This window comes from Ahaetulla prasina, chromosome 1 (genome assembly GCF_028640845.1).
Source record: "Ahaetulla prasina isolate Xishuangbanna chromosome 1, ASM2864084v1, whole genome shotgun sequence".
Classification (NCBI taxonomy): domain Eukaryota; kingdom Metazoa; phylum Chordata; class Lepidosauria; order Squamata; family Colubridae; genus Ahaetulla; species Ahaetulla prasina.
In genome coordinates this window covers 96,444,186-96,471,282 of record NC_080539.1, presented here as the reverse complement: position 1 = coordinate 96,471,282, position 27,097 = coordinate 96,444,186, and the positions used below count along the sequence as shown (strand labels likewise).

General features: G+C 39.1%; 1 protein-coding gene across 7 annotated transcripts in view; it reads left to right on the top strand.

Moving 5' to 3' along the window:
• The window catches only part of ESR1 (estrogen receptor 1), a 250,072-nt gene that overhangs the window by 10,076 nt on the left and 212,899 nt on the right, over positions 1-27,097 (top strand). For 5 of the 7 annotated variants that reach the window (XM_058169403.1, XM_058169428.1, XM_058169383.1 and 2 more), the window contains exon 2: positions 1,257-1,364. Coding sequence is in view for 1 of the 7 variants with exons in the window: in XM_058169400.1 (XP_058025383.1) it covers positions 22,034-22,039 (6 nt within the window). In the remaining 6 variants the exon portion in view is untranslated. Of the gene's footprint in view, positions 1-1,256; positions 1,365-21,976; positions 22,040-27,097 lie in introns of those variants that run through there. The other 2 variants (XM_058169392.1, XM_058169400.1) reach the window with 2 other exon arrangements.

The following is a 27,097-nucleotide window of genomic DNA, read 5'->3' as shown; positions in this document are numbered from 1 at the left end:
CCATTACCATGTGTTGCTATTCCAGGTCAGTCAACTGTAGAATTTATACTATACTATACATTAATGATCTCTTTATACTATACATTAATGATCTTTGTGACCATATCTCAAGTAATTGTGTTCTCTTTGCTGATGATGTCAAACTATTTAACATCACAGACAATACTTCTATCATTCAAAACGACCTTGATCATCTAACCGCTTGGTCTAAAAATTGGCAGCTCCAAATTTCAACCAGCAAATTCTCAGTCTTACATATAGGAAAAAAGAACCCAAAAACTAAATACATACTAGATGGACATTACCTTACAGACGACCCCCATCCCGTTAAAGACCTTGGAGTTTTCATGTCAAATGATCTAAGTGCCAAAGCCCACTGCAACTACATAGCAAAAAAAGCTCTAAGAGTTGTAAACCTAATCTTGCGTAGCTTCTTTTCCAAAAACACCACACTACTAACCAGAGCATATAAAACATTTGCTAGACCAATTCTAGAATACAGCTCGCCTGTTTGGAACCCTCACCACATCTCTGACATCAATACAATTGAACGTGTCCAGAAATATTTTACAAGAAGAGTTCTCCATTCCTCTGAATACAACAAAATACCTTATCCCACCAGACTCGAAATCCTAGGCTTAGAAAACTTGGAACTCCGTCGCCTTCGACAAGACCTAAACTTAACTCACAGAATCATCTATTGTAATGTCCTTCCTGTTAAAGACTACTTCAGCTTTAATTGCAATAATACTAGAGCAACCAATAGATTTAAATTTAATGTCAACCGCTTTAATCTAGATTGCAGAAAATATGACTTCTGTAACAGAATCATCAGTGCTTGGAACACTTTACCTGACTCTGTGGTCTCTTCCCACAATCCTAAACGTTTTATCCAAAAACTTTCTACTATTGACCTTACCCCATTCCTAAGAGGACCATAAGGGGCGTGCATAAGCACACAAACATGCCTACCGTTCCTGTCCTATTGTTTTTCTTTTCTTCTTTCTTTATATATATATATATGCTTATACCTCCTTATATTTACTCATATATGTGTTTATATACTATATAATCTTTTGTATGATTCCTACATATATTGTTGTGACAAAATAAATAAATAAATAAATAAATAAAAGAACCTTGTCAACAGATGCAAGGAGAGCAGTGATTAAAATTTTGAGCTGGAACTGGGGAAAGTTCAAGTTCAGTTTTTCTCTTCACTTCGGAGCTGATTGACTTAAATTTTTATATTTCAGGACAACTCGCTTCACAAGACTGTTGTTGTAAAGAAGAAATTTAGAGAAGACTTTCATGTAAGTCGCCTTAAGCTCCCAAAGGAATAGGAATAGTCAGATAAAAGATAGGTAAGTAAATGAGTTTTATATTTGTCTTCCAACATCTGCTGTTGTTTAAATGTAAGGGAAAACCAAACTGGCAGGCTCAGAACAGACAATGAGTACACTGGATTCATTGAAGAAAATGACCAGAATATTTGTTGAAACAATTGTGACCAGGTTATCCTCATCTATCTATACTCCATGAACCTTTTAAGGTAATTAGTGACAGATTTTTGATGTTGGTCTACCAGTTCATCTTCCTGGGAGCTGTAGTTCTGCCTGGCTTATATTCCATTGATCAACATTCTTGATGCAAGAATGCAAGAGGATGGCTTGGAGACAACAAATACCATGTAGTCAAACTATTACTTCTATAATGACCTGTCAGGCTTGAAGTGCCACGATATTCTATCTCTTATCTTTCTGTTGGTGTTCTTCCTTTCACTTCTCCCAATGGGAGGCAAATTATTTCCCCTTATAGATCAGATCAGTCTAAGATAATGTGATAAGTCAGGAAAATGAGATGAGTTTGGATCCAAAAGATCCCCTGTTAGACTCCCAAGAAAGGAGCTTCTTTATGCTGCTTTTTGGATGATGCTTCTTCTCAGTCTACAGACTTCCCTAGACACCACCAGAATATATTCTTAATTGTTTGGTAGGTTGGTTGATTTGTAAGCAAAGCAGTCCTAACTCTGATGTAGAAGGTACACTTCATCACCAACTGATTTGCTGATTGCATCTGCCAGGATGGAAATGGGAATGGAGAGATGGTTGTAGTAGCTTTCTTTAGAGTTAATTTTGAAAACAGCAACACTGCTCCACACAATCTTTCCCTCCCTTTACAAGCAACAGGCGGGAAAATTGCCAGATCTAAATCATGAAATATGGGAGTTGATTTATGATTCATCAATTCTTGAGTTCGATATATTCATGTACGCTAGCCCTAAGTATACTCTTTTCTGAGGTCAAGATTTCAAAAATGCAGAAAGATCTTGTCTCCCAGTGGGGATTTGACATTATTTCTCTGCTTCTATTTTGAGAATGTATAGCTTCTACAACTGAAATCACTAGCCTGGTACTTAAGATGCTGGCACGTATGCAGTAATTTATCTTGGTGCTCATCAGTTTCCAGTCAAAGCCTGGAAGTTTAGAAATAAACATGATGCTCAGATCCTGCTCAGTGCTGTTTAAAGGTATGCCTACCTGCGCAGGAAATGGACAAAAATGGGTTAATAAGGAGTATCTGAGAACTTAGAAATATTAATAGGTACAGTAGCATTCTTTTAATCAGTGCTTTTTAACAAGCTATGCTTATTTATTTTATTTTATTTATTTCGTCAAGCATGTATTTTATACAGAAACGTAATTATAAATACGTGTAAAGGCTACGAATAAAATAAAACATTAGGACAGGGATGGTAGGCACGCTGGTGTGCTTATGCACGCCCCTTATGCTCTTCAAGGTAATCTTTTTTTCAAGCCTCCCGTAAGTTATTTTATGTAAGTATGGACAGTAAGATTTCAAATCTGCCCAACAGACCTGAAAGAATGAGACAATTGCTGTAAGACATTGTTTCTGCAATCAAATTACACCCTTAGCTATTTTCCTTCAAAATGTTTCATGAGATGTGGATAATTTGGGATTACAATTTTTTTACCTGGCTCTACATGCCAAATGTAATACGTTGTATTTCAGCAAGGTAAGAAACATATAACTGGGAATATCTTGATACAACTCATAACCAAATAAAGTTTCACTCTCCATAGCAGGTCATTTGCATTAATTTTTTAGTTATTATTTATTTACTATTTATTTTATTTTATTAAATTTCTATACTGCCCTTCTCCCGAAGGACTCAGGGCGGTGTACAGCCAGAATAAAAACATAGAATATATACAATTAAAAGAATTTAAAATGAACTATTACTATACGGCCAATAATTAAAACATTTAAAAATTTAAAATATTATTAAAACCCCAATTTAAAATCAACTATTTATGCCAGTCCTGCTTGAATGAATAAATATGTTTTAAGCTCACGACGAGTAGTATTATACTAGTATTCACTAGTATTTAGTGAAGAAATATTTGCAGCAAAATAATGAAAATATTGAAAAGGAATAAGTGTTTCTTTATAAGCTTTGTTATAAACCACAGATATAAACCTATTGCTGGGCAAATATATATTTTTATTTTATTTTATGTATGGGTCTCTGTGCCTCTCTATATACAGGAAGAAAAATTAATCTATTTTTTAAATAAGGGTAAATCTTAATGCTTTTCAAGCCAACTATGAGCAAATAAGTTTTGGGTGTTGTTTTTTTTTGGAGTTAGTGTATTCAATCCAAATACCCAGGAGAGTGAGATTGTGTGTCTCCAAAATGAAACAGCTGTGATTTAAGCTTGGAAAATTGAAAATTGAAATAGCTATGTTCTTTAGCTGAATCAACCCAGAGGTAAGAAGGGGTTCAAGAGATTCTTGAAATGCAATTACTAAGTTCAAAAATACTGATTTCAGCTGGACTCGTGTAATGAAAATCTGCTCTCGTGGATGACTTGCTCATAAAAGATTCTAACTAAATATCCCTGAGAGAGAATTTTAGACCATGTTTAATGGCACAGCATTAGGGAGATATTTTTTTTTAAAAAAACCCAAATGGAACGTACATCTATTGCAATATACTACAGGTAGTCCTCAATTTATAATATTTCATTTAACAAAGTTACAACAATACTGAAAAAATTGACTTATGACTAGTTTTCACATTGATGATCATTTCAGTCACGTGATCAAATTTTGGGTGCTTGGCAACTGGCATGTATTTAAGATAGTTGCAGCATTCCTGGGTCCTGGGATTGTAATTTACCAACCTTGTAATTTGTAATTTTCAAACCATTTTAGGGAACCTCTGTTAAGCAAAATCAATGGAGGAAGCCAGATTTGCTTTATGACTACATAATTCACTTAAGTGATTCTCTTAACCCTGGCAAAAATGGTCATAAAACGGGGCACAACTCATTTAACAACTGTCTTGCTTAGCAACATAAATTTTTGGCTCAACTGTGATTGCATCTCAAGGACTACTGATTTATTTCATGAAGTCATCTAGAGTTTTAGAAGCACCCTCTTCCAACTATTGCCGACAAGATCGGCAATAATGGGAATGATCTATTATTTTCTGGGTCCAGGTTAACACTCTATGCTAGCATCTGTAAAGCTAAATTTGTAAGAACTATACAGCTACATAGAACACCTAACCTGATAGTAATATAATATCTTTCTCTCCTTTCATCTCATTTCCCCACTCTTCATAAATTCAAACATATTCCATTTTCTTGGAACAAGCGCAGGTTATGGGTGGTGATGTATGAATCTCATGGATAACAGCTGACTTGGGACCAGTTAATTTATTTTGGGGAAATAAAAGAATCTGTCACATTTAGATTACACTGTTCAGATTTGAAAATTCATCAATTGACTAATGTTTAATATACCTTCCTACCTTACAAAATGAATACACAATGCAAACTTTCACCACAGTGACAGACTTCAGTCTCAGATTGCACTACACAATTCTGCAAAAGAAAGCGGAAATCTCTTTAATAATATACAGTATATATGGGATAGATCTGATCTTTTACAGTATGATCTATAACCCTGTTAGCTTAACTGTTTGTATTCAAACAGAATGGATTTCTTTTTACTTCAGTTGATTTTCATCTGATTTGCTCAGTTGAGCTGATCCAGGATGATGTCCTAACTCAGTTTTAGCTGGTAGCATAAAATGAAGCCTGAAGGGTTCAGTCTTCAAAGAGAAAAATCAATGCCGCATGAGAGAAAGTATCAAATGGTCAAACAGTTATGAAATTATGCAGTTCATTTCAAGGTAACTGGAGAATTGCTTTCTCAGGATCAAGTTCTGCCTACTGCTTTTTAAAAGTCATGCAAACTGAAAGCTCTTGTTGTGTATTATTGATCCAGCTTCAGATAATGATATTTGTTTCAGTGTGAACTTACATTGCAGACAGGAAGCAAAGGATGAAAAATGTGTTCCTGATCACCCTTACAAGATACAGATCTGGATCAAATCTCCCATGCTGGCAATGCATTCAAAAGCAGAACAGCATAGGAATAAAAAGAGCCTTGCTTGTATAAGTTTGTGGATCCCTGTTGGCTGTTAATCATCTAATCAAACAAAATATGTTCAGCTTCTTTAGTTTTATCCCATAACACCTACTACTTTAATATTTATCATCTTTGAATTTCTTCATTTGTCAATATTTTTGGGGGGTATGTACCGGGGGTGAAATGCTCCTAGTTCGGACCGGCTCGCCCGATCTGGTAGTGATGGCGCTGGGTGGTTCGGAGAACTGGTAGCAAAAATCCCTGGCCCCGCCCCCTGCCTCTGCTGAGCCGCACCATCATCAGAGGGTTTTTTTTTTTACTTTTAAAAGCAGTTTTTCTTCAGCTGAAAACATGCCTTTAAAAGTAAAAAAAAAGCTTGTAGAAAACCTATTTTTAAGAGATTCTGGGCTGCGATGAAACACTTACCTTATACTGCTCCTTTCCGGCTGGGAAAGCCATGCTTTACATCAGTTGCATCAGCTAGCAACTGAAGCTGCCTGCCTGAAATCCATCACAGTCAGCAACTCAATTTGCCTGCTTTGCTGGCTGAGGAATTCTGGGAATTGAAATCCACAAGTCTTAAAGTTACCAAGGTTGGAGACCCCTGATCTAGATCAATAAAACACAATAAAATGTAAACGTTAAAAAGATCTATGTTCAAATACCGAGGTCTAGGCCATCTATCCATTGAAACATAGCATCGTTTATATTTTAAAAAATCAGATACTGGACCCTTAGCTTACAGCCGATCATGATGTGATCTACAGTTTGACGTGGTACCCCACAGTCACATTGAGGGAGATAGTATGCCCCATTCATACAGAGAATCCCAGCAGATTCCATGTGAGGTACGAATCCTATTCAGGATTGTCCATTGCTGACATGGTAGTTCAAAGCCTGGCACCTTTTTTTGTGGGTTCATTTATATGTCTTTCTATGTCTGGGCACTCAGCTACCAGAGTAGCCAATGGAGTGAGGTTTAAGGGAATCCATATGAACAATACTGTGTCCCAAAGACTACAGCTTTCCTGGCAAAGTCTAAGTTTTGGCTTTTTTTTCCTGCAGGACAAAATTCCATGATGATATAACTCAAACTTTTCTTTTCTTTTCTGGTTCAAAGTAATGAACCCATTTTGCTGTTTTGTTTCACAATGCTGTGAAAAATTTCTCACCATCATCCTTGGGGTGTGATAATTGCTGTAAATTTCAACTCTAGAAATTTTCATTTTTTGCCATCAGTATATGAAGAACAAGGGACACGGTGGCTCAGGGGCTAGGATGTTGAGCTTGTCGTTTGAAAGGTCGGCAGCTCAGCGGTTCGAATCCCTAGTGCTGCCATGTAATGGGGTGAGCTCCCGTTACTTGTCCCAGCTTCTGCCAACCTAGCAGTTTCGAAAGCACGTAAAAATGCAAGTAAAAAAAATAGGGACCACCTTTGGTGGGAAGGTAACAGCATTCCGTGTGCCTTTGGCGTTGAGTCATGCTGGCCACATGACCACGGAGATGTCTTCGGACAGCGCTGGCTCTTTGGCTTTGAAACGGAGATGAGCACCGCCCCCTAGAGTCGGCAACGACTGGCACGAATGTGCGAGGGGAACTTTTACCTTTTTATATGAAGAATTCATCTTAGACAAACCTTCTAGTCCCGAAGAACATAATATGAGCCAGATATTATGTGAATATATGAAATGTCAAGTCTGATAGCACTTTCCCTTTGAGTGATCCACCAATTGTCCTTAATAAGTTCATCAACCTTTCTCAAGTGAAACTTGTCAGTGGCTATCAAAGGTCACCCTTTCTGTTCTTGATAAGACAAATCAGCTCATCCTGGTTCAGGGTGGGGGATGGTGGGGAGGGGTGTTGGCCCAGATATTTTTAGTATTAAGATCAATATAGTTGTTATTATAAACAATCTGCATTTGACAGTGAATTTCAATTGGAGGGCAGTCAAAAATTCAATCACATCACATTGTTTAAAGCACACAGAGGAATACTCACTGCAGGTTTCCTTTTACAAAGTGTAGCTTTTCTCATAATTAATGTCTGGCATGTGACAGAGCAGATACTAAAGAACATGTCAGAACTTATAAGAGCACTATTATTACATCAAAGGCATTAATTTTTAATCACCCCTCATAATAGATTTAATTTGAGTAAAGCATTTGACAAAGTAGCCCATGATATTCTGACTGATTAACTAGTTAAGCATAGGCTAGATAGCATGATAAGTAGATCGACAACTGGTTCAAAAATCATATTCATGATGTTATCATCTGTTCCTCATCGAACTGGAGTATGGGAACAATGGGTCACCATAAAGTTCTTTTCAAATTCCTGTACTCTTCAATGTGTTTATTAATTACCTGAATGAAAAGGGAAGTGAAGGATTAACAAATTAGCAGATGACAGAAAATTGGGTGGGGCCAAACAATGTGCTAGAAAACTGAAATATAATTAATAAATTTTGTCATAAAGTAGAATGAAAATATCAGAATGAACTCTAAAAAAGTGACTGTAAAATGTTTTGCTTAGGTAATAGAAGTCAGGTGTAGAATAGGCAATAGGGCTTATAAAGAAAATTCGTTTATTCCATTATTCTATCTCCATTTGTATGGCTGTATCAGAATTATACAAAGTTTTCAGCCTTTATGATGGACCTTTCCTTCCCCTTCTCTCATATGTGGAGGTGTTGTTTGCTTTAACAGCATTTTTTTCCAACTCATTTCTACAAATCATAGTGCAGAAAAAGCTGTTTTTTTGCACCTGTAACAGAAAGTTCCCCTTATCTCTTCCTTCTCTAGCTAGCTAGCTGTCTCCAGCTTTATGTTGAATAGGAGAGATACATGCTCCATTACATTTAATTTGGTCCTATGTGTTTGCTAATTTTAGCAAACACTTCTGTCGGGAGAGAGGTGTTGGCTAAAGAAAGCTTTAAGGCCTGCAAACACAGATATCACTCTAGATCCTTTTAAATTGGCCTGTTTCTGCCTGCTACTTCTGAAGACTTACTATTCACATAATATCATTTGAAGTATTTCGCTCATATATTTTATTGGTGAGGAGTTCATAAGTTTGTCTATGACAGGTCTGAGCTTAGAACAAAGTGCACGACAATTTCAAAGGTTAAGCAATAAAACAAAACAAAACAAAACTCTGTTCTCTCGGAGCACAGGAAAGCTTCTGGCTAAAGACGAGAGCTTTATAGTTAGAAGTATAGCTTGAAAGCAATATGATATTTAATTAGAAAGTATGTTTTGCATAAATGTTTCTGGTATTATGCAGAAGAGCATTTTACAGCAGTTTTTCTTTTGTGTATTTTTTTTTAAATGACATGGTTAGCATACATCACAGGCTATTGGATAGCGCTTTAAAATGTACAAAAACTATCATAATTTAGATAGAAACATTTCATTCCCTCAATTCGGGGGGGGGGAATTTTGATAGTCGAACAAGTACCCGTTTTCTGCTTTGCTGAGTCCAGCCATTTGGCGGATCCTTAGTTTCATTTCTTATAATCCTTGATTTTGAAAATTGGCCAGTTCATCTGAGAGAGAGAGAGAGAGAGAGAGCGCTTTCAAATAACCGTCTGTATTCTGTGGGTTTTCTTATTTTAACTTGTCTTGAGGCTTTCTCTAAAAATGTTATTCAGAGAAAACAGTACTTTGAAAGTACATTCTGAAATCATAGAACAGAAGCAGGCAAAGGATTTTGGTCTGGGCAGGGTTTGCTTTCTATTATTACTTTCTGGTCTGTGTAGGGCAATAGAAAGGGCATTTCAGAATGTTCACATCATTTCGGACGGTATTGGGGGAAAATTTTTGAAACCCAGAATAGATGTGGTGAGCTTAGTAGAAGCTTATTTTAGGTTTTGTTTTGGAACTGAAAATTCTTGAATTGATTTGACTCCTGGTAAATTTCTGGACATTTTGGCAATAGTTCTAAAGTAGTTTGCTCTTGCCTTTTCCCAAGATGCTTTTTAAAAAAAGAAATTACCAGTCTAGTTTCAGTCAGCTTGATACTTTATCATCTAAGTATTTTAGCCAAGTGTCAGGGCATTTATCAGATGCCCAGGCAATTTGTTCTTTGGGATCCAGACACAATAAGCACAGCAGCTAATATAGGGATTTTAAGCTTTATTATTAACTCAAGCAAACATAATATAGTAAGCATACTTACTAAGCAAGATGATACCCAAATCTCTTGTACGTTGTCGGGAGCTCCTTAGTAATGGCAGCAGAGATACCCCAAGGGTGGCCAATTTCCATAGTACCTAATGCTAGGTTCTGTGTAAAAGCTTCCAAATGACAATTTAAGGTGGTTGTTGTTTTTTTATCAAAACCTAGCACCATCATTTCATGGCCCTCCTTCCATAGTCATGAGATTGCAAGACCATGACTTTGACTGGGCATCACATGGCTCTGGGATGGGAACCAAAATCCGAGACTTTCTCTGATGTGCAGCTATGTGAAAATTCCATCCTGCCTTTTCCTTTATTTGGCCAGCAAGAGCAAAAAACAATCAGGTTGGCTTTAGAACAGGGATCTCCAACCTCGGCAACTTTAAGACTTGTGGATTTCAACTCCCAGAATTCCTCAGCCACCTTTGCTGGCTGAGGAATTCTGGGAGTTGAAGTCCACAAGTCTTAAAGTTGCCAAGGTTGGAGAACCCTGCTTTAGAATGAGTTTAAAACCATTAGACTTTTTTTTTAATATGAAGAAATATGTCATTAAACTCTTCAAAATATAATGGTCTTTCACAGGGGTGAAATCTAAAAATTTTCCCTACTGGTTCTGCAGGTGTGGCTTAACGGTCAGGTGACTGGATGGGTGTGGCCAATAACAATAAAGAGGTACCAAAAGCCAACTTTCACACTTTATACACACACAACACAACACAACATAACTGACTCACACACAATGTAAAAGCAGCTGCACTTCACCCAAAATGGCCCCTGCAACAAGCAGGAACCTCACACAGCCACAAAAAGCTCAAAAACCAACTTTTACACTTTACACTCACACAACACAACACAACTGACTCACACGCACGCACGCACAAAATGCCACATATAGCTTTGTGAGATTTTGTGTGTTTGTGTAGCTAGAGTGAAACACTACAGAAACACACCAAATCTCAGAAAGCTGCACAAATATTTTATTTTATTATTTTATTATTTATATTTTTAGATAAAAGCAGCTAAATTTAAAACTTCTTTAACTTTAAATTGCTATGTCTAAAAAATAATAATAAAACTCCTTTTAAAAAAAACCCAATTAACTATTTTTTTAAAGCTCTCCCCCCCTCTCCCCCAGTTACTTACCCAATTGAAAGGACAAGGCAGGCAGATTGAGTTGTTCACCGATGAGATGGATTGCAGGCAGGCAGATTGAGTTGCTAGCTGATGCAATTGATTGCAGCAGCCGAAGCAAGGCAGGAAAAGCGAGTGAGCCCGAAAAAAGCAGCATACTGCCAAGTAGGCAAGTGGGGACCAGGCGATTGGGTGGGCATGGGCAGGAGGCCCAGGAATTTTTGCTACCGGTTCTCCGAACTACCCACCCCCATTGCTACCGGATCCCCTGATCCGGTCTGAATTGGGAGAATTTCACCCCTGGTCTTTCACATTACCACCACAAAAACCCAGTTGTGTTTAGCTTCTAAGTCCAAACTTAAATATCTACTGCCATCTGCAATAGCAAATTAAATATTGTGGTGCAGGAAAGCAGTCATTGAGGGATGTCAAACCTGGAAGCTTTGGTAGCTACAAAATTCAGGACAGGGACCACTGTTTGTTCTGCCCCTATAATGGTCTCACCTCCTAGTTTTGCAGTTTCCTTTTTAAGTTCTATACAGACCAGCATTTAAGAGTAAATTCTAATGAGATTATTCAGCACATTTGCAGAGTGAAATTTTCCTATGCAATAGAGATAAGTTGTGGCTAGAAAGCGAGATGTTCTTTAATCCACCCCCATACTAACCTATTGCTGCTGTTCGTATTGCTTCCTGCCCTAATTAAGCTTGGGTTTAAAAAAAACCTCATATCTTTCTGCAGTCTATTCAAATGCCTCTCCAAAAAGGTGACATTTTCTGTAGCAGCCAGAAGGGACGAGCGAACGGCCAGAAGGGGTGAGCGGCGAGCAGACGGGCATGGGCGGGGCCAACCAGGGGTGATTTTTACCAGTTCGTCCCTAAAAATTTGCCCTATCTGGTCCGATCTGGTCAAATTTCATCCCTGCTCTGCATGCATGGCAAAATGTAGATAGGAATAGATCATTTTAGCTGCTTAAGTTAGATAGAATGAAGAGTAAATGAGCTAGGTGGGATAAAAAAATATCCAATATAATCACAGCATTAGACAACAACTTCCAATATAGTTCACACGTGGAAGTGACTTAGAAAAATGGCTTCAAGCATATGCACATATCTTTTAATAGAAGACATAGGTTCTTGTTTCAACAGAACAGATGGGAGTAAAAGATATGTATGAATGTATTCCCAGCAGCATATTTAAATCAGTGGGTGAATGTGAACACTGAGAATGGAGAAGTAATAATTTTTCAGGTGTTTGGTTTTATTAGGTTATGTTTAACTAACACATGAAATGGAGTCTATGCAATCAAATGGCAGGAGAATAATAGCAGTACAGATGTTGCACAGCTTCCTGCCCTCTTATTACTCACTGAGTTGTTGTAATGGAATGCCTAATTAGCCTTGAATAAAGAGGAGAGATGCTGCCTTGGAAACAATTAGACAAGAGTGGCAGGACTCAGGCAGAGAGGCACCTGCCACATAACACTCTGGACTTAACAACTATCAATAAGAAAGACAAAAAAGTCTGGATGGTGGATGTGGTAGTGCCTGGAGACAGCAGAAGAGAAGAGAAAGAACTGGAGAAGATAACAAAGTACAAATACCTACAAATTGAAATATAACAACTATGGCGAAGGCAAGCAAGGGTAGTACCAATAGTAATAGGCGTCTTGGGAGCAATCCCAAAACAACTGGAGCACCACTTGAACACCATTGGCATTGACAAATTCGCCATCAGTCAATTGCAGAAGGCAGCTTTACTTGGAACAGCTTCCATCCTGCGACGATATCTGTAACACCATCGAACATCCAGATTAGCCAATCCTAGGTCCTTGGTAAGAACTCAATAGGTAGACAAAAACCCAGTCTGAACATCTGGCTGACAGTACAGTGATCAATAAAATTCTATTCTATTCTATTCTATTCTATCATACATTGGAAGCTTTGCCAGAAGTTTAGTTTCAAATACAGCAAAAATTACTGGGAACACTAAATTGACAAAGTTCTTGAAAATGGAACAGGTCAAGATTTTTTGAATCCAAACAAAGAAACATCTAGCCCACAACACACCTGATATCACTATTGTGGAAAAGAAAAAAGTTGGTTCAGTAATATTGCAATATCAGGTGATGCACAAATTGAAGAGAAACAACTAGAAAAAATACAAAAATCTGCAAATTGAAGTTGTTATTGTGGAGGAAGAAATCAATGTTGTACAATAATATTAGGAGCCTTTGAAGCAATATCCAAGGGGTTGCCTAGATGCATGGAAATTTTGAATTTATCAGGCCTGAATATTCTGACTTTGCAAAAAACCACCCTACTCAGAACTGTCTATATACTCAAATGTTACCTTAGTAGCATTTAGGTTCTCGGTTAGGACTTGAACTGTTATGTTTTTACCAGTCCCAGACTGTGAATCAAATTGAAGATTAAATCAATAATAATAATAATAATAATAATAATAATAATAATAATAATAATAATAATAATAATAATAATAATAATAATAATAATATGTTTATTGACACTACACAACTATGGATGAAACACCTAACAGTGATACCCATTGTCATCGGGACACTTGGTACCATGTCCAAGAATTTTATAAGATACATCAACAAATTGCAGCTTCCTGCAATAACATCAGCAGATCTGCAAAAAACTGCGCTACTTGGAACATCGTACATCTTAAGAAGGTATTTGGTTGATACTTAGGAACACCATCAACACTGACAAGATCATCATCAGTCAATTGCAAAAGCACCTTTACTTGGAACAGCTTACATCCTGCAATAATACTTTTAATACCATCGTATAACAACATCTTCTATCCCAGGTCCTTGGGAAGGACTTGATAAGTGGCTAAAAATGTCAAATCCGGTCTAAACATCTGGCTGACTGTGCAACCAATCATAATCATAATAACAGTGCTACAGCCTTGTTCAGGGGTGGGGCTTGGTTTTGATGAGATTGAGAGCTATGCTGGTGGTAGTATATTCTATCAGAAGGATCGCTACATTAGACAAATTAGCAAATGAGTCAGACTATGTATCCATCAACTCATTTAATATGGTTGATGGAAAACAGAAAAAGAATCTTATACCAGATCAGTCACATCAAATGTTAAGAGTTTCTGGACATCTGTCAGCAAGTGGGCAAGAGGACTCAAGAGGTATGGCTGGGCAACCAGGGCTTAGATCTGTAAGATGATTAGAAGAACAACCATAGACAAGACAAAAGTATACAGTGTTCGAAAATTGTAACATTACAGCCGCTTACTATAAATCACAACATACAAAGTGAGCGTCCTTAAATGCTTGAACTGTGGAAAAGAATTTATTGGGACATTATCACTGAACAACATTTAGCAGATTAAAGGAGATTCATTACCAGAAATAAATTATTCAGGATGCAGAACTGGAAGAGATTTAAAAAAAAAGAAAAGAAAACGGAAGGCCCCAAAACAATAGTAGAGCAATAGAAGAAACTTGACAAACACTAAAATTTTTTAGTACAGATATAGCAGTGGAATTTGGCCTAGAGAAATGTGCTGCAGTAGCAATAAACTAGCGTAAAAGCATAAACAGTAATGAAATTGAAATCCAAATGGCTAAACTGTCAGGAGGAAGCCTACAAGTATAAGGGAACGTCACAGTTGGATAATATGAAGCGTGGACAAGTTAAATATTAAATACGAGCAGTAGTTTCCTGCTATTTGCACATTCAAACATTGCTAGTGATTTTGATTCATATTTAATGCCTCCAGAAATATTTCAAGCTTAGATATTTGAAATTATATCTATCATTTCTGGAATTTTTCCGGTGACACTTTTGGAAGAAAACAATTAGCAAAACCAGAGCACCCGACCACAGGGACACTGCAATAGTTGTAAGGACAAGGACTATAAGGATTGTAAAGTTACTTTTACCATTTTCAGAGTTGCTGACAGTGAGATGAACAGCCTATTAAATAAATCAATAAACAAACCCTTTTAGCATCTTTTTAACTTCAAACAGTTGCTAAACAGAGCAGCCGTTAACTGAAGACTACCTGTTTAACATATGAGGAATAAATACAATCACTCTGATTCTGCAATCTCAGATTTTCACAGGGAATTTTTTTCCCCCACTGGAATTCTGCAGTTCTCGTCAGTGGATGCAGCAGATCTGTGTGGCTACATGGACATGCATGCATGCAATGTCCTCTAGACAGTGGTGGTCTGTGAATTTTTTAACAACCAGTTCTCTGCCTTAATGACTAGTGGCATGGGCGTATGAGCGTGGCCAACTCGATGTCACTTACGTCGAGGGGTGCTTCACCTCGCCTGCCCTCTCGTGACTGTGGGGATGTGGCAATGGTCGTAAATGTGAAAAACAGTCATAAATCACTTTTTTCAGTGCCCTTGAATGGTCACTAAATGAACTGTTGTAAGTCAAGGATTACCTGTACAAAAATACAAAAAGCTTCTTTGCTTGCAAAAAGCTGCCCTAAATACCAGTCAATCGGTAGCGGAAATTTTGAGTAGTTCGGAGAACCGGTAGTAAAAACTCTGACTGGCCCCACCCCCATCTATTCTCTGCCTCCCAAGTCCTAGCCGGGAGGAAAAGGAGATTTTACAGTATCCTTCCCCTGCCATGCCCACCAAGCCACACCCGTCAAGCAATGGCACACCCACCAAGCCATGCCCACAGAACTGGTAGTAAAAAATTTTGAAACCCACCACTGAGTGAAACCCTTTAGCAGAGAGGTCATTTAAGCTCTCCAGAAAGTGGTCGGCATATTTGGGCTACAAAATGCTGAGCTAAAGAGACAAATTAACATCTTGAGTGAGAGCTAATCCCATTCTGCCTTTGTTCAGACCTTGCTGCAGGAATTTTTGCCTATGAATATAGCTATCTATCTCTTTATCTCTTAAGTGCTGACATCTTCTGTGGGCTATTAAGGAAGGTGGGAGCTGCTTTCTCCCTCTAAGAAAACATGTTTCTCCATTTCTCATTCAGGGAAATATATTCTTCCTTTTTCTCAAAATATTTCATTCTTCTAGGAGAAGGGTGGGTGCTATCTTTCTACAATTGGTGTCAGGTTACTATGCCATATTATCATGAGAAAAAACTAAAACAAATTGGAAGGAGGATCCACTTATCAGTGAGTAATCGCGTGCCTTGCCCACTCCAAAGCAATGCAAGAGACTCCTGTCCCAAAGGTGCTTTTTCAAGAGGCAACTGGACTTTATGGAAACCAAGAAAGTCCAGTTGCCTCTTTAAAACAAGCACCTTTGGGACAACCATGACCTGGGTGACTGAAGAATCCCCCTAGACAAGAGACTCCTGTGCTCAGTGAACTGACAAAGTACAGTTTCCCACCCAGGAGAAGCAATCATTAGATCCATTTGCACCACTTAAAAGATACCAGCTGGTGTCACTCACCTCACAAGATATCCTTAGGTAATCATCCAGATTTAAGGAAAGATCACATGCCCCCAGAAAGGCAGTAAAAAAAAATCAGATAAAATGCAAAGCTTGCATCCTGCCTCTCTGCCATTTCTTCTATGGCTATGCCAACCCTTCTGTAAATAGCTGTTCCAGCTGTGTTGGAAGTGTACTCCAAAAAGCTTAAAATAACCCTTTAACAATCTCTAAGAAAGTCAAGCCCCAGAAATAAAAGTACCACAAAAAACTCGGGGTGGGGGGGTGGGGGGTGGGGGGGGACTGGACTACAGACAGAAAGTCTGGGCATAAGGCTTGTAATGTAACAAGCTTAACTCAGAGGCAGTTTCTGCAAACACTTAAAGCAGTAGGGCAATTAAGATAGTCTAGAAATACAGGCATACAAGAATGTTTCCTTCCTGTCTCCCTTGCAGGATTAGCCCTGTAAAGTGGGAAAAGATTTCTTCCAACAACCGGTTCCCCAAACTGCTCAGAAAATTAATATCTGGTTCAGGACAAACGAGTAGCAGCCCACCTCTTCCTCTAGAACAATGTTTCTAAACCATGGCAACTTCAAGTTATGTGCACTCCAATTCCCAGAATTTCCAAGCCAGCATGCTTTATAAGCTTTTGGAATCCTCTCTAGTCTCAGAAATCTGTGGACGAAGTCAGAGAAAGAATTGATTTTGGGGTAAACAACCGTAGAGAGAGAGAGACCCATGACAGTGTGCAATGGGCCCAGGACAGAGGTGACACATTCAAAATAAGATCTGATAGCAACCTCAAAAGCCATGGATAGGTGGATCAGTGTTCTCTATTGTAACTGCCTACTGTAACTGCTCAGTTATCTATAATATAAATTATTCATAGGTATAACAGCAGAATGAGTTCAATTCAGGGGTGAAATGCTCCCGGTTCAGACCAGATCTGGTAGCGATGGCGGTGGGTGGTTCAGAGAACCGGTAGCAAAAATCCCTGCCCCCCCCCCGCCCATGCCCAGCTGAGCCGTGCGATCACCAGAGATTGTTTTTTTTTACTTTTAAAAGCATTTTTTCGGCCGAAGAAAAAATGCTTTTAAAAATAAAAAAAAAGCCTTTGATGATTGTGCAGCTTAGCTGGGTGCTAGCCAAAAACAGGGGTGTGTGTCTGTTTTTCCTCCCAGCAGGCTCTGCTAGGCAAACCAAAAAATGGGAGGGGGGGAGTCCGTTTTCCCCTGAAGTTTCCCTGAAGCCTGCTGGGAGGAAAAACGGACTCCCCCCCTTTTTTTTGGTTTGCCTAGCAAGCCCGCTGGGAGGAAAAATGGACTCCCCGCCCCCAGTTTTTTGGTTTGCCTAGCAAACTCACTAGCAGGACATTGCTAGTGAGTGTCTGTCTTTTGATCCCTCAGTCACATAGCCACGCCCACCAAGTCACATGACCCTCACCAAGCCATGCCCATCAAGCCACGGCCATAGAATGTTTAGCAAAAAAAAAGTAGATTTCACCCCTGGTTCAATTTATTTTAGTGACAATAAATCTAAGCTTAATTCCTTCACTGAATTCAATGAAACTTCAAGGGAAAGCTTAATTTTCAAATAAGGAGCAAACATTTTTTTTAAGTGGGTGAAGAGAAGGTGTCTTTCAAGTCCACCTTCGACCATAGAAGCTGGTGACTTTGGGCTAGCACTGCCAACCCATCACTGCTTTGATTCCTGTACAAAAGGTAGAGTATCATAAGCAGATGAAGCTAATACTCCAAAACTTAACCCGTGAACATTTTACCTTGCATTTGGCTAAATGGTGTTTAGAATATTTATATAGTAGATAAATATTTGGCTAGCTACTAAGCAAATTGAATCTAGATAAATGTCTAGTGGCTGCTGTGCTTTGGATTATAGGTCTCTTTACATCTCTACCCACACAGAATTGGTTTGATAGATACTTTAAATAATCTAAAGCTACTGTTCTTTACAGGACGTGGTGGCTCAGTGGCTAAGATGCTGAGCTTGTCGATCAAAAGGTCAGCAGTTCAGTGGTTCGAATCCCTAGTACCGTGCAATGGGGTCAGCCAGGGGTGAAATCTACTTACCTTCCTTACTGGCTTGGAAGTGCATGTGCTAGCGTGCTCGCTTTGCGTGCGCACGCATGCGTGCCACATCCCCGCACAGAACTGCGCATGCGCAAAACCTTCTGCTCATGCGCAGAAGGTAAAAAACACATTACTTTCTGGTTAAAACCAGGAAGTAATGACACCTGGATTGGTGGGTGGAGCTTCACTCGTGAGATCCTGTCCGACAGCATTTCACCCTGGATGAGCTCCTGCCATCTTCTGCCAACCTAGCAGTTCGCTGGGAGGAAAAATGGACTCCCCGCCCCCAGTTTTTTGGTTTGCCTAGCAAACTCACTAGCAGGACATTGCTAGTGAGTGTCTGTCTTTTGATCCCTCAGTCACATAGCCACGCCCACCAAGTCACATGACCCTCACCAAGCCATGCCCATCAAGCCACGGCCATAGAATGTTTAGCAAAAAAAAAGTAGATTTCACCCCTGGTTCAATTTATTTTAGTGACAATAAATCTAAGCTTAATTCCTTCACTGAATTCAATGAAACTTCAAGGGAAAGCTTAATTTTCAAATAAGGAGCAAACATTTTTTTTAAGTGGGTGAAGAGAAGGTGTCTTTCAAGTCCACCTTCACCATAGAAGCTGGTGACTTTGGGCTAGCACTGCCAACCCATCACTGCTTTGATTCCTGTACAAAAGGTAGAGTATCATAAGCAGATGAAGCTAATACTCCAAAACTTAACCCGTGAACATTTTACCTTGCATTTGGCTAAATGGTGTTTAGAATATTTATATAGTAGATAAATATTTGGCTAGCTACTAAGCAAATTGAATCTAGATAAATGTCTAGTGGCTGCTGTGCTTTGGATTATAGGTCTCTTTACATCTCTACCCACACAGAATTGGTTTGATAGATACTTTAAATAATCTAAAGCTACTGTTCTTTACAGGACGTGGTGGCTCAGTGGCTAAGATGCTGAGCTTGTCGATCAAAAGGTCAGCAGTTCAGTGGTTCGAATCCCTAGTACCGTGCAATGGGGTCAGCCAGGGGTGAAATCTACTTACCTTCCTTACTGGCTTGGAAGTGCATGTGCTAGCGTGCTCGCTTTGCGTGCGCACGCATGCGTGTCACATCCCCGCACAGAACTGCGCATGCGCAAAACCTTCTGCTCATGCGCAGAAGGTAAAAAACACATTACTTTCTGGTTAAAACCAGGAAGTAATGACACCTGGATTGGTGGGTGGAGCTTCACTCGTGAGATCCTGTCCGACAGCATTTCACCCCTGGGATGAGCTCCTGCCATCTTCTGCCAACCTAGCAGTTCGAAAGCATGTAAAAAATGTAAGTAGATTTGGTGGGAAGGTAACAGTGTTCCATGCACCTTTGGTGTTTAGTCATGCCGGCCACATAACCACGGAGACGTCTTCAGACAGCACTGGCTCTTCGGTTTTGAAATGGAGATGAGCACCGCCCCCTAGAGTCGGGAACAACTAGCCCATATAGGCGACGGGAACCTTTACCTTCTTTGCTTTTTTTTTTCCTTGGGAAAAATGTTAAATGATCAACAAAAATATTATATTTTCATGTGACTTTACTGAAATGTAGAAAAAAAAGAAACTAAAAAAAAATCTCTTTTCCTAGCAAGGGTGAAATAGTTGCATACTGTATTTAAAATAAGGGGAGCTAAGCATCTTGAGTGAAGCAAAAAAGCAGATGTATAAGATATAGAGAGTTGTTTGTTCTCAGACCTAAGATAAGTTTTAGCATTTTCTTAACGTTTTTTAAATAGTTTCCTAAATGAAACTATCTGCTTTTTTCAGAAGTAGGAGAGAGCATTCTTTTAACTTCAGTTGAGAAATTGATAGATTTGATTTTGGTTTTTATCAAGCCTTTTGAATAACAAGCTTGAATGGTAAAACAATGGAAGGTTGCATTAAACAATATGAAATCCATTTTGTATTTTCTTAAATTGAGGTTAATATGCAAAAAAAAGAGTTTGTATACAGTTAAGACTACATTTAATATTGGTTGGTGGTAATCAAACTGCTGTTGAAGATCAATAAGGTTGAGTCTTGTTCTATTATGGTTGTGTTTTAGGTTGGTATCAGCAGGGTTATTAATATTGTTCAAGATGACTGGTACTTTATCAAGAACTATGGATTGTCTAGGTATAGGGATTGGCTAAAAAAGTAATATATTACCCTGGAAAGCTATACAGATAGTACTCAACCTACAACCATAATGGAATCCAGTCTTCATGATTGTAAGTTGTGTGGGTCATAAAGCCACATGACCTACCTGCTTTTATATCTTTTTTGTGGTGATCTTTTGCGTTGTTAGGTGAACCAATAGTTCACAAGGGATCAGTTTTGCCAAAAACTGGAAATAAATGCCATATTTAGACAAAAATGATATAAAGCACTTTTTCCAAAGTCTCTACAGCTTGTCTCACTGAAATTAAGTGGCTTTGTTTGACTGTTTTAGAATGCACAACAACAACAACAAAAAGCCTTTTGAAAAACCAGTCAGTGTTTTTGGAGTTCCATTTATAATTCCTAAATCATCTTTTTGTTATACGTTTTGTTGGTGTCTGTCAGTGGTGAATTTCAGCAGATTCTATCCGGATCGTGCGATCCGGTAGGACTGGCTGCGGGAGGCTCCATCCACCTGCCTGAACGTCATCATGCCCCGTTTTTGACCCTCTGCGCATGCGCAAAAGGCTCTGCGTATGCATGGAGGAGGCACATGTGCTCACATTCGCGAACCGGTAGCGAAGGTAAGTGAATACCACCCTGGTGTGTGTCTCTGTGTTGTGATTCTTTAGCAATTTTGCATGCATTGGTACATTTTTAAAATGTGTGCATTAAAAATTTAAAATAAATCTCAACATGAATAAGTTTTAAATTAATTCTGTTTGAATTACTTTTATCCAAATTATTCTCCAGGTATTTACCAAATAGTTAACTTTCTCAAAAATCCTTAGTCTGAAGGAAAATATGCAAAACAGCAGTGGGAATAATCATCTAGCAATAACAAATATTAGAAACAGTAACTAATTAAGTTACTGCTTAACTATCAACCTAACTTAACTATCATGGACTTCCTAATAACTTTTTTCAAAGACGTTAAAGAGTGATGAGGGATCTCTTGGAAGGAGGTTTCAGAATTTAACCACATCCTTCCATGGTTGCAACCAATCTACTTCAAAATTGCTTGGAACATTAAGAGGATCCTCCCAAAGATTACCTCAATAAAAGGGCAGCTCTATCAAAGAGAATATTTAATTAAATATGAAGTTTTTGTCATTTGCTCATTCTCACAAGCGGAAAAGGAGACCAAATAAATGTGAGCTTGTGCAATCATTGTAATCGTCTGAGTGATTGTAATTTGAGTAGCTTGTCCTGGAGTGCTGTGTAAATTAAGCTGTAACAATTGCAATGAACATCAGAGAGACAATAAAGAGGTAGAGCTTCCAAAACGTCTTTTGCAATAACAATACAAAATTCAGATCGGGCAAGTCTAAGTCTGGAAGTTGAGCTCCAACAGGAATTTTAGAAAGATATTGCTCAGGGAGTGTATTGGAACGTGACAGGGAGTCTTTTGGAAATTCTTCATGGTCCATCTGGTTTGTGGGTCATAGAGCTTTTTGAAGCTCTTCCACATTTTCACTCCTCGGCATTCTGCTGCTTCAGTCTCCCTCTTGTGAAGCTTTTCTATTTTAGTTGTCAAGGTCATGTGACCCGGTCAGCCAATTGCAACACAGCAGGAGGAATGGAAACTTCTTTCTGAGATGAAAGTAAGTCAGAATAGTTCAGCCCTTTCCACGTTCTGCTGTTCGGGTTCACGGCTCCTCAGATTTACATTTTTAAGACTTGCCTGGCTTTTATGAGGCTAAACACAACTCGTGCTGCTCAGAGGAAAAATTATCTGGTTTCTTTTAAATAGTTTTATTGTAATGTCACTCTTCCTTATGGTGTTTCTCGTGCATTTGCAATGTGGCTGATTGGTGTTTTTTTTTTTTTTAAAGGAATGAGATTGAGAAGCTGTGATTTACAGAGAAATGCCAGTTTTAGCAATCTTCCTCCAATTATCTGGCCTAAGTGCTTGACAATTGTCACTTGCCAAGATTTGTATGACAGGCACTCCCACCTCTTCTCCACCTTAAGAGCAAGAGAGGAAATGGTTACCATAAACATCCCGTGATCCAGTCTTAGCCAATTAAACATAAAGTTGGAATCAGGATGGTTTGCTAATGTTATTCCTCCGTGGCTTCAAAATTCTGGCGCATTTAATTTAAGAGAAACTTAAACCATACCATGCAGCTTTTTTGTTTATATAATACTTGTTATATCAGGAATAAAAATTATAAAATTTGCCTAAAGCAAACAATGAACTCAGACAATGATATCTTACTCTGGTGTGTGTGTGTGTGTGTGTGTGTTGTGTGGGAGTTCTTCCCTATTTGCTCCGATATATTCTCAAATTGGTTTGATGATCTTCTACTGTTCATATGTTTTTTTTGTCTGAAAAGCAATCACATCTCTTTTTGATAAGCCCCAGACTTTTGAAATGACATATCTGTCCAAATAGATTTCATTTCATTTAGCTATTTTTTTTCCCTTCAGTAAGTCATATTGATGTGATTAGCTTTCAAGTGCAACTCAGTATTTCTGAATCGCAAATTTGAAACAGATAATGTGATATATTTTATTGGGCTGTTACATCTCTGAAAAGCAATAAAAAAGTTTATAAGCTTACAGAGATACTGCCTTTGGCAAAAAAAATAAGTGGCTAAGTCTATAAAAACAGAAACTGTTTGAAACATTCCAATATTTTAATTGTTTCGGGTAGAGGATACCATTTGCTCCATATGCTCTGTAATGTTAGGCATTGATTGAAACACTAGATTAAGATAATACTGTCTGAATATTTGAGGCTTCTATAGCGGTGTCTAAAGGAAATGTTTGTATTTTCTATTATTCAGCAAATAGTGGGAAAGACCCAGCAGCCACTAGGCTAGTAATGGCGAACCTATGGCACATGTGCTGGAGGTGGCACGCAACGCCCTCTCTGTGGGTGGGCACGTGAGCCATCACCTCAGTTCAGCTCCGCCATGCATATGCGCACATCTTCCGCCGGCCAGCTGGTTTTCAGGTTTCTGCCACACATGTGTGGTGTGGTATGTGTGTGTGTGTGTGCGCACACATGGGCAGGGGGCAGGCATGTGTGGGGGCCGTGGATGCTTGCTCTGGGGGTGGGGCACGTGCAGGGGGCACGTGCACAGGGGTGGGGGGCATGCGGGGGCCGTGCACACATTGCATTTTGGGGGTGTTGTGTCTGCGCCCCCTGAGCCGGGCCCCCTGCCAGAAAGTGACTCGGAAAGTGAGGGGGAAGGGCCATCAGGACCTACCTTTGGAGCACCGGCTCCTCTGGCTCAGCTCCAGGAGCCAGAGGCAGGCCAGGTGGAGGAGATAACGAGGCCTCCGTCCCCTGACTCTCCCCCACCAGGCCATGCTTCCAGACTCAGCTGATGGTAATCAGGCCTGGCTAGATCCCAGGTTTCGGAGATATGAGAGGCGGCTACAACAAAGGAAGGGGTGGGCAGGCCTAGAGAGTGCTGAGTCACGGAGCCACACCCCAGAGAGTATAAAAGCAGCCCCGGCTGCTCTTCTGCTCCGTGACGAGCAAAAATTGAGCTGAACTCTTTGACTCGTAGAGAATTGAACTGAACATTCGGCCTGGATTGCTGACTTCCTGGTTGCCCTGCACCCCAAGATAAGGGAGACTTTGGCAGGCAGCTGCAGATTCCCTGTCAGGACTGATAGCAACCGTGAACTCAATTACTGGCTCATTTAGCCAGCTCGCGTGGCTGAGGCCGGGAGGGGACAGAACAGGGGGCTCAGGCATGCGCACATGCTTTGGACACTCGGTCCGGAAAAGGTTAGCCATCACTGCACTAGGCCATGCATGCCAATAAAAATGGCTTTTCTAGAATTGCCACATGCAGTTCAAGGAAGGGTAACCCTTCTTTTAAGGAGTGTGTGGGTGTGGCTGCCCTAAACAGAAAGTTTGAGCCAACATAAAAAAGGCAGCAAAGTTTTCTTGGTGGAACTATCTCTAAAGCTTGGGTGGGACAACTTGTTTTGGGATTCTCTGTTACTTTCAATAATTGACATAGATATTATACCATAATGTTGATCACAGGAAGAACTACCTGCTGATGTACTTCAGGGATGCCAGTGTCTTGGACAGGCCCTGGCCCTTAAAATACAAAGAGGCCGAGGAAACAAGGAAATGCAACATTGTGCAGCACCTGCTGCAGATGTCAACTTGCAGGAGGTTTTAAAAGACCGTTTCTAGTTTTAATGTTCCCAAGTATATACAAAACCCAGTAATATTGTCAAAGACAAATGGTAGTTTCATTGTAGTCAGAACCTTTGGTATCCCGTTTAATTACTTGTTTTGCTTTGTAATTGATGGGCAAAATTATGCCACCATGCCATGTATGTAAAATGATTTGAGTAGACTTTGTTGTGGTACAGAGTCAACATAGAATTCTGTTGTAGCAAATGCAATTGTAAAATCGGTTAAACCTTGATTTTAATTTTTTTTTTTTTGTTAATCCATGGTGCAGTTGCCAAACAGCCATGTGTTGGTATAACCGAGCATGTACTTTAGATACACATCCTACTTTACAGGATTGTAAGCCAGGGGTGAAATGCTCCCGGTTTGGATCGGATTGCCTGATCTGGTAGTGATGGTGGCAGGTGGTTCGGAGAACCGGTAGCAAAAATCCCTGCCCCCCCCAGGCCCCGTTGAGCCGCGTGATCATCAGAGGTTGTTTTGTTTTTTTTACTTTTAAAAGCATATTTTCTTCAGCCGAATCGGTTCGCACGATCCGGATAGATCCGGCCGGATTTCACTGCTGCGCTATTGTAAATTCTAAGGTTGGTTGTTATATCTGTTGTCATTAATTTGGTCCCTATAACTAAACTTAGTCCCATTCTATTCCTGATGTTATTCTTGAAATTGGTAGGTATATATGATCAAGATCGTATCATGGAAACTGGCTTTCTTTTTCCACTTGTACATTGCACATGAATATTTGATTTTTTCTGTAATCAGCCCCTGGCCAATTGTCTGTATATATAATTGATACATTGTCTGCAAATCTAACTGATACTATTCAATCATTGATGGCATTGTAGCCAATGCGATTCTTGATATATTTTTCCAGACGATGAAGCCAACAGTCTTCCTTCTTTATTTTTCTCTCTGGAATAATAAAGAATGTGATCTTCTGACTGAATTCCAGTCCATTTCAATTTGCCCTATACCGTCAATTATTTTGGCTTATCTATCTGTGTGGTTTTCTTGGTAAAACACAGGAACGATTTACCATTGCCATCCTCTATGCAGCATAAAAGGATGTCTTTGCCCTTGTCAATAAAGCAATCATTTGCCTCCAGCATCTTCCTATATCAGCTGCACAATACAGGTGTTTGCTTCCTTTAGCGGAACAACTAGGATGACCTTCATACCTTAAGTGACCCTTCTGAGAGTAGATACTTTTGCTGCATTCTTCAATTGTTCTTCATTAATGCCTCCCAGCAACATCTCCCTACCCATAAAGGAGCAAAGGAGGACATGGTGGTGGTGGAGAAAGCCACACCGCAAATGTTTGTAAAAAGTAAAAACATATTTCTAAACGTCAGAGATATCCAACAGCAGAGACAGGCCACCCAAAGAGATTCCATACAGCAAATGCTTTTCAGAAATCAAAGCACTCTTATCTATTTAAATAGTAAAACTCAGGAAAAAAAGAGGAAGGAGCAGTTGTTCTGGAACATCAAGGTACCCAGAACAAGTGTGTTATGGCTTGCTCTGTTTTCATGTTCCAAATGCAGGGACCTTTCAAAAGAACCATTGTGGATGTGCATTATGATAGTAAATCTTCGATGTTAACAATTCAACAGAAAAATAACAATTCTGAGTCCTAATTTAGTAAAAGGAGACAGAGATGTAAACACAGCTGTACAGAGATGTTCACCTCTGATACCAGATATCTGTACCTGATCATAGCATGGGTTCCAGATTCTGGTCATGAAAGTTCCACATCTGTACAGCATCTGACCATTAAATGAGCATTGCTTTCATCCAGGCTGGATTCTGTAGCAACATCTTAACCCTTGTCTCGTTTAACAGGCTTCAGAAGAAGACATCATTTAAATAATGGAAAGTTGAGTGACAACAATGGATTTGTGAAGACATTCTCATTCTTATTTTTTGGGGGAAATTTTTTTATTAAACACATATTAAAACATCGGACACAGTGTAACCTTCCTGGAATTATCTTTGCCATACATACGAAAATAAACAATAAGTATCATATATATACCTTGCTACTTATATGCTTTTGGTCTATTCAGTATTTACATATATAAAGATCTCATTTTTCTAGCTATATTACTTATACATTTGTCTTATCCTCTTTCATTCTATTGTAATTACATACATACCCTTAGTTCTCTATTCTATAAGTTCTAGTCAGTTTATATTTTTCATACCTTCTTTCTGTTCCAACCATGGATAAAATTTCTTCCACATCTCATAATAATCTGACTTGCCTTTATTTTTCAATTCCAACATTAATTTGTCCATTAATTTCCGCACATGTCAAAAAAATTTTTTGATCACTTCAATATGACAATGAGGGAAATCAAGGGACCTTCTTTAATAACATTAAATATTAAGTAAGTGAATAATTAGAAGGATTGTCATGTGATGCTGTATGGACACACTGAGAAAAAAACAACTTGCTAGAGAATAAAAGTGAGAAAGACCTGTGGGAAGT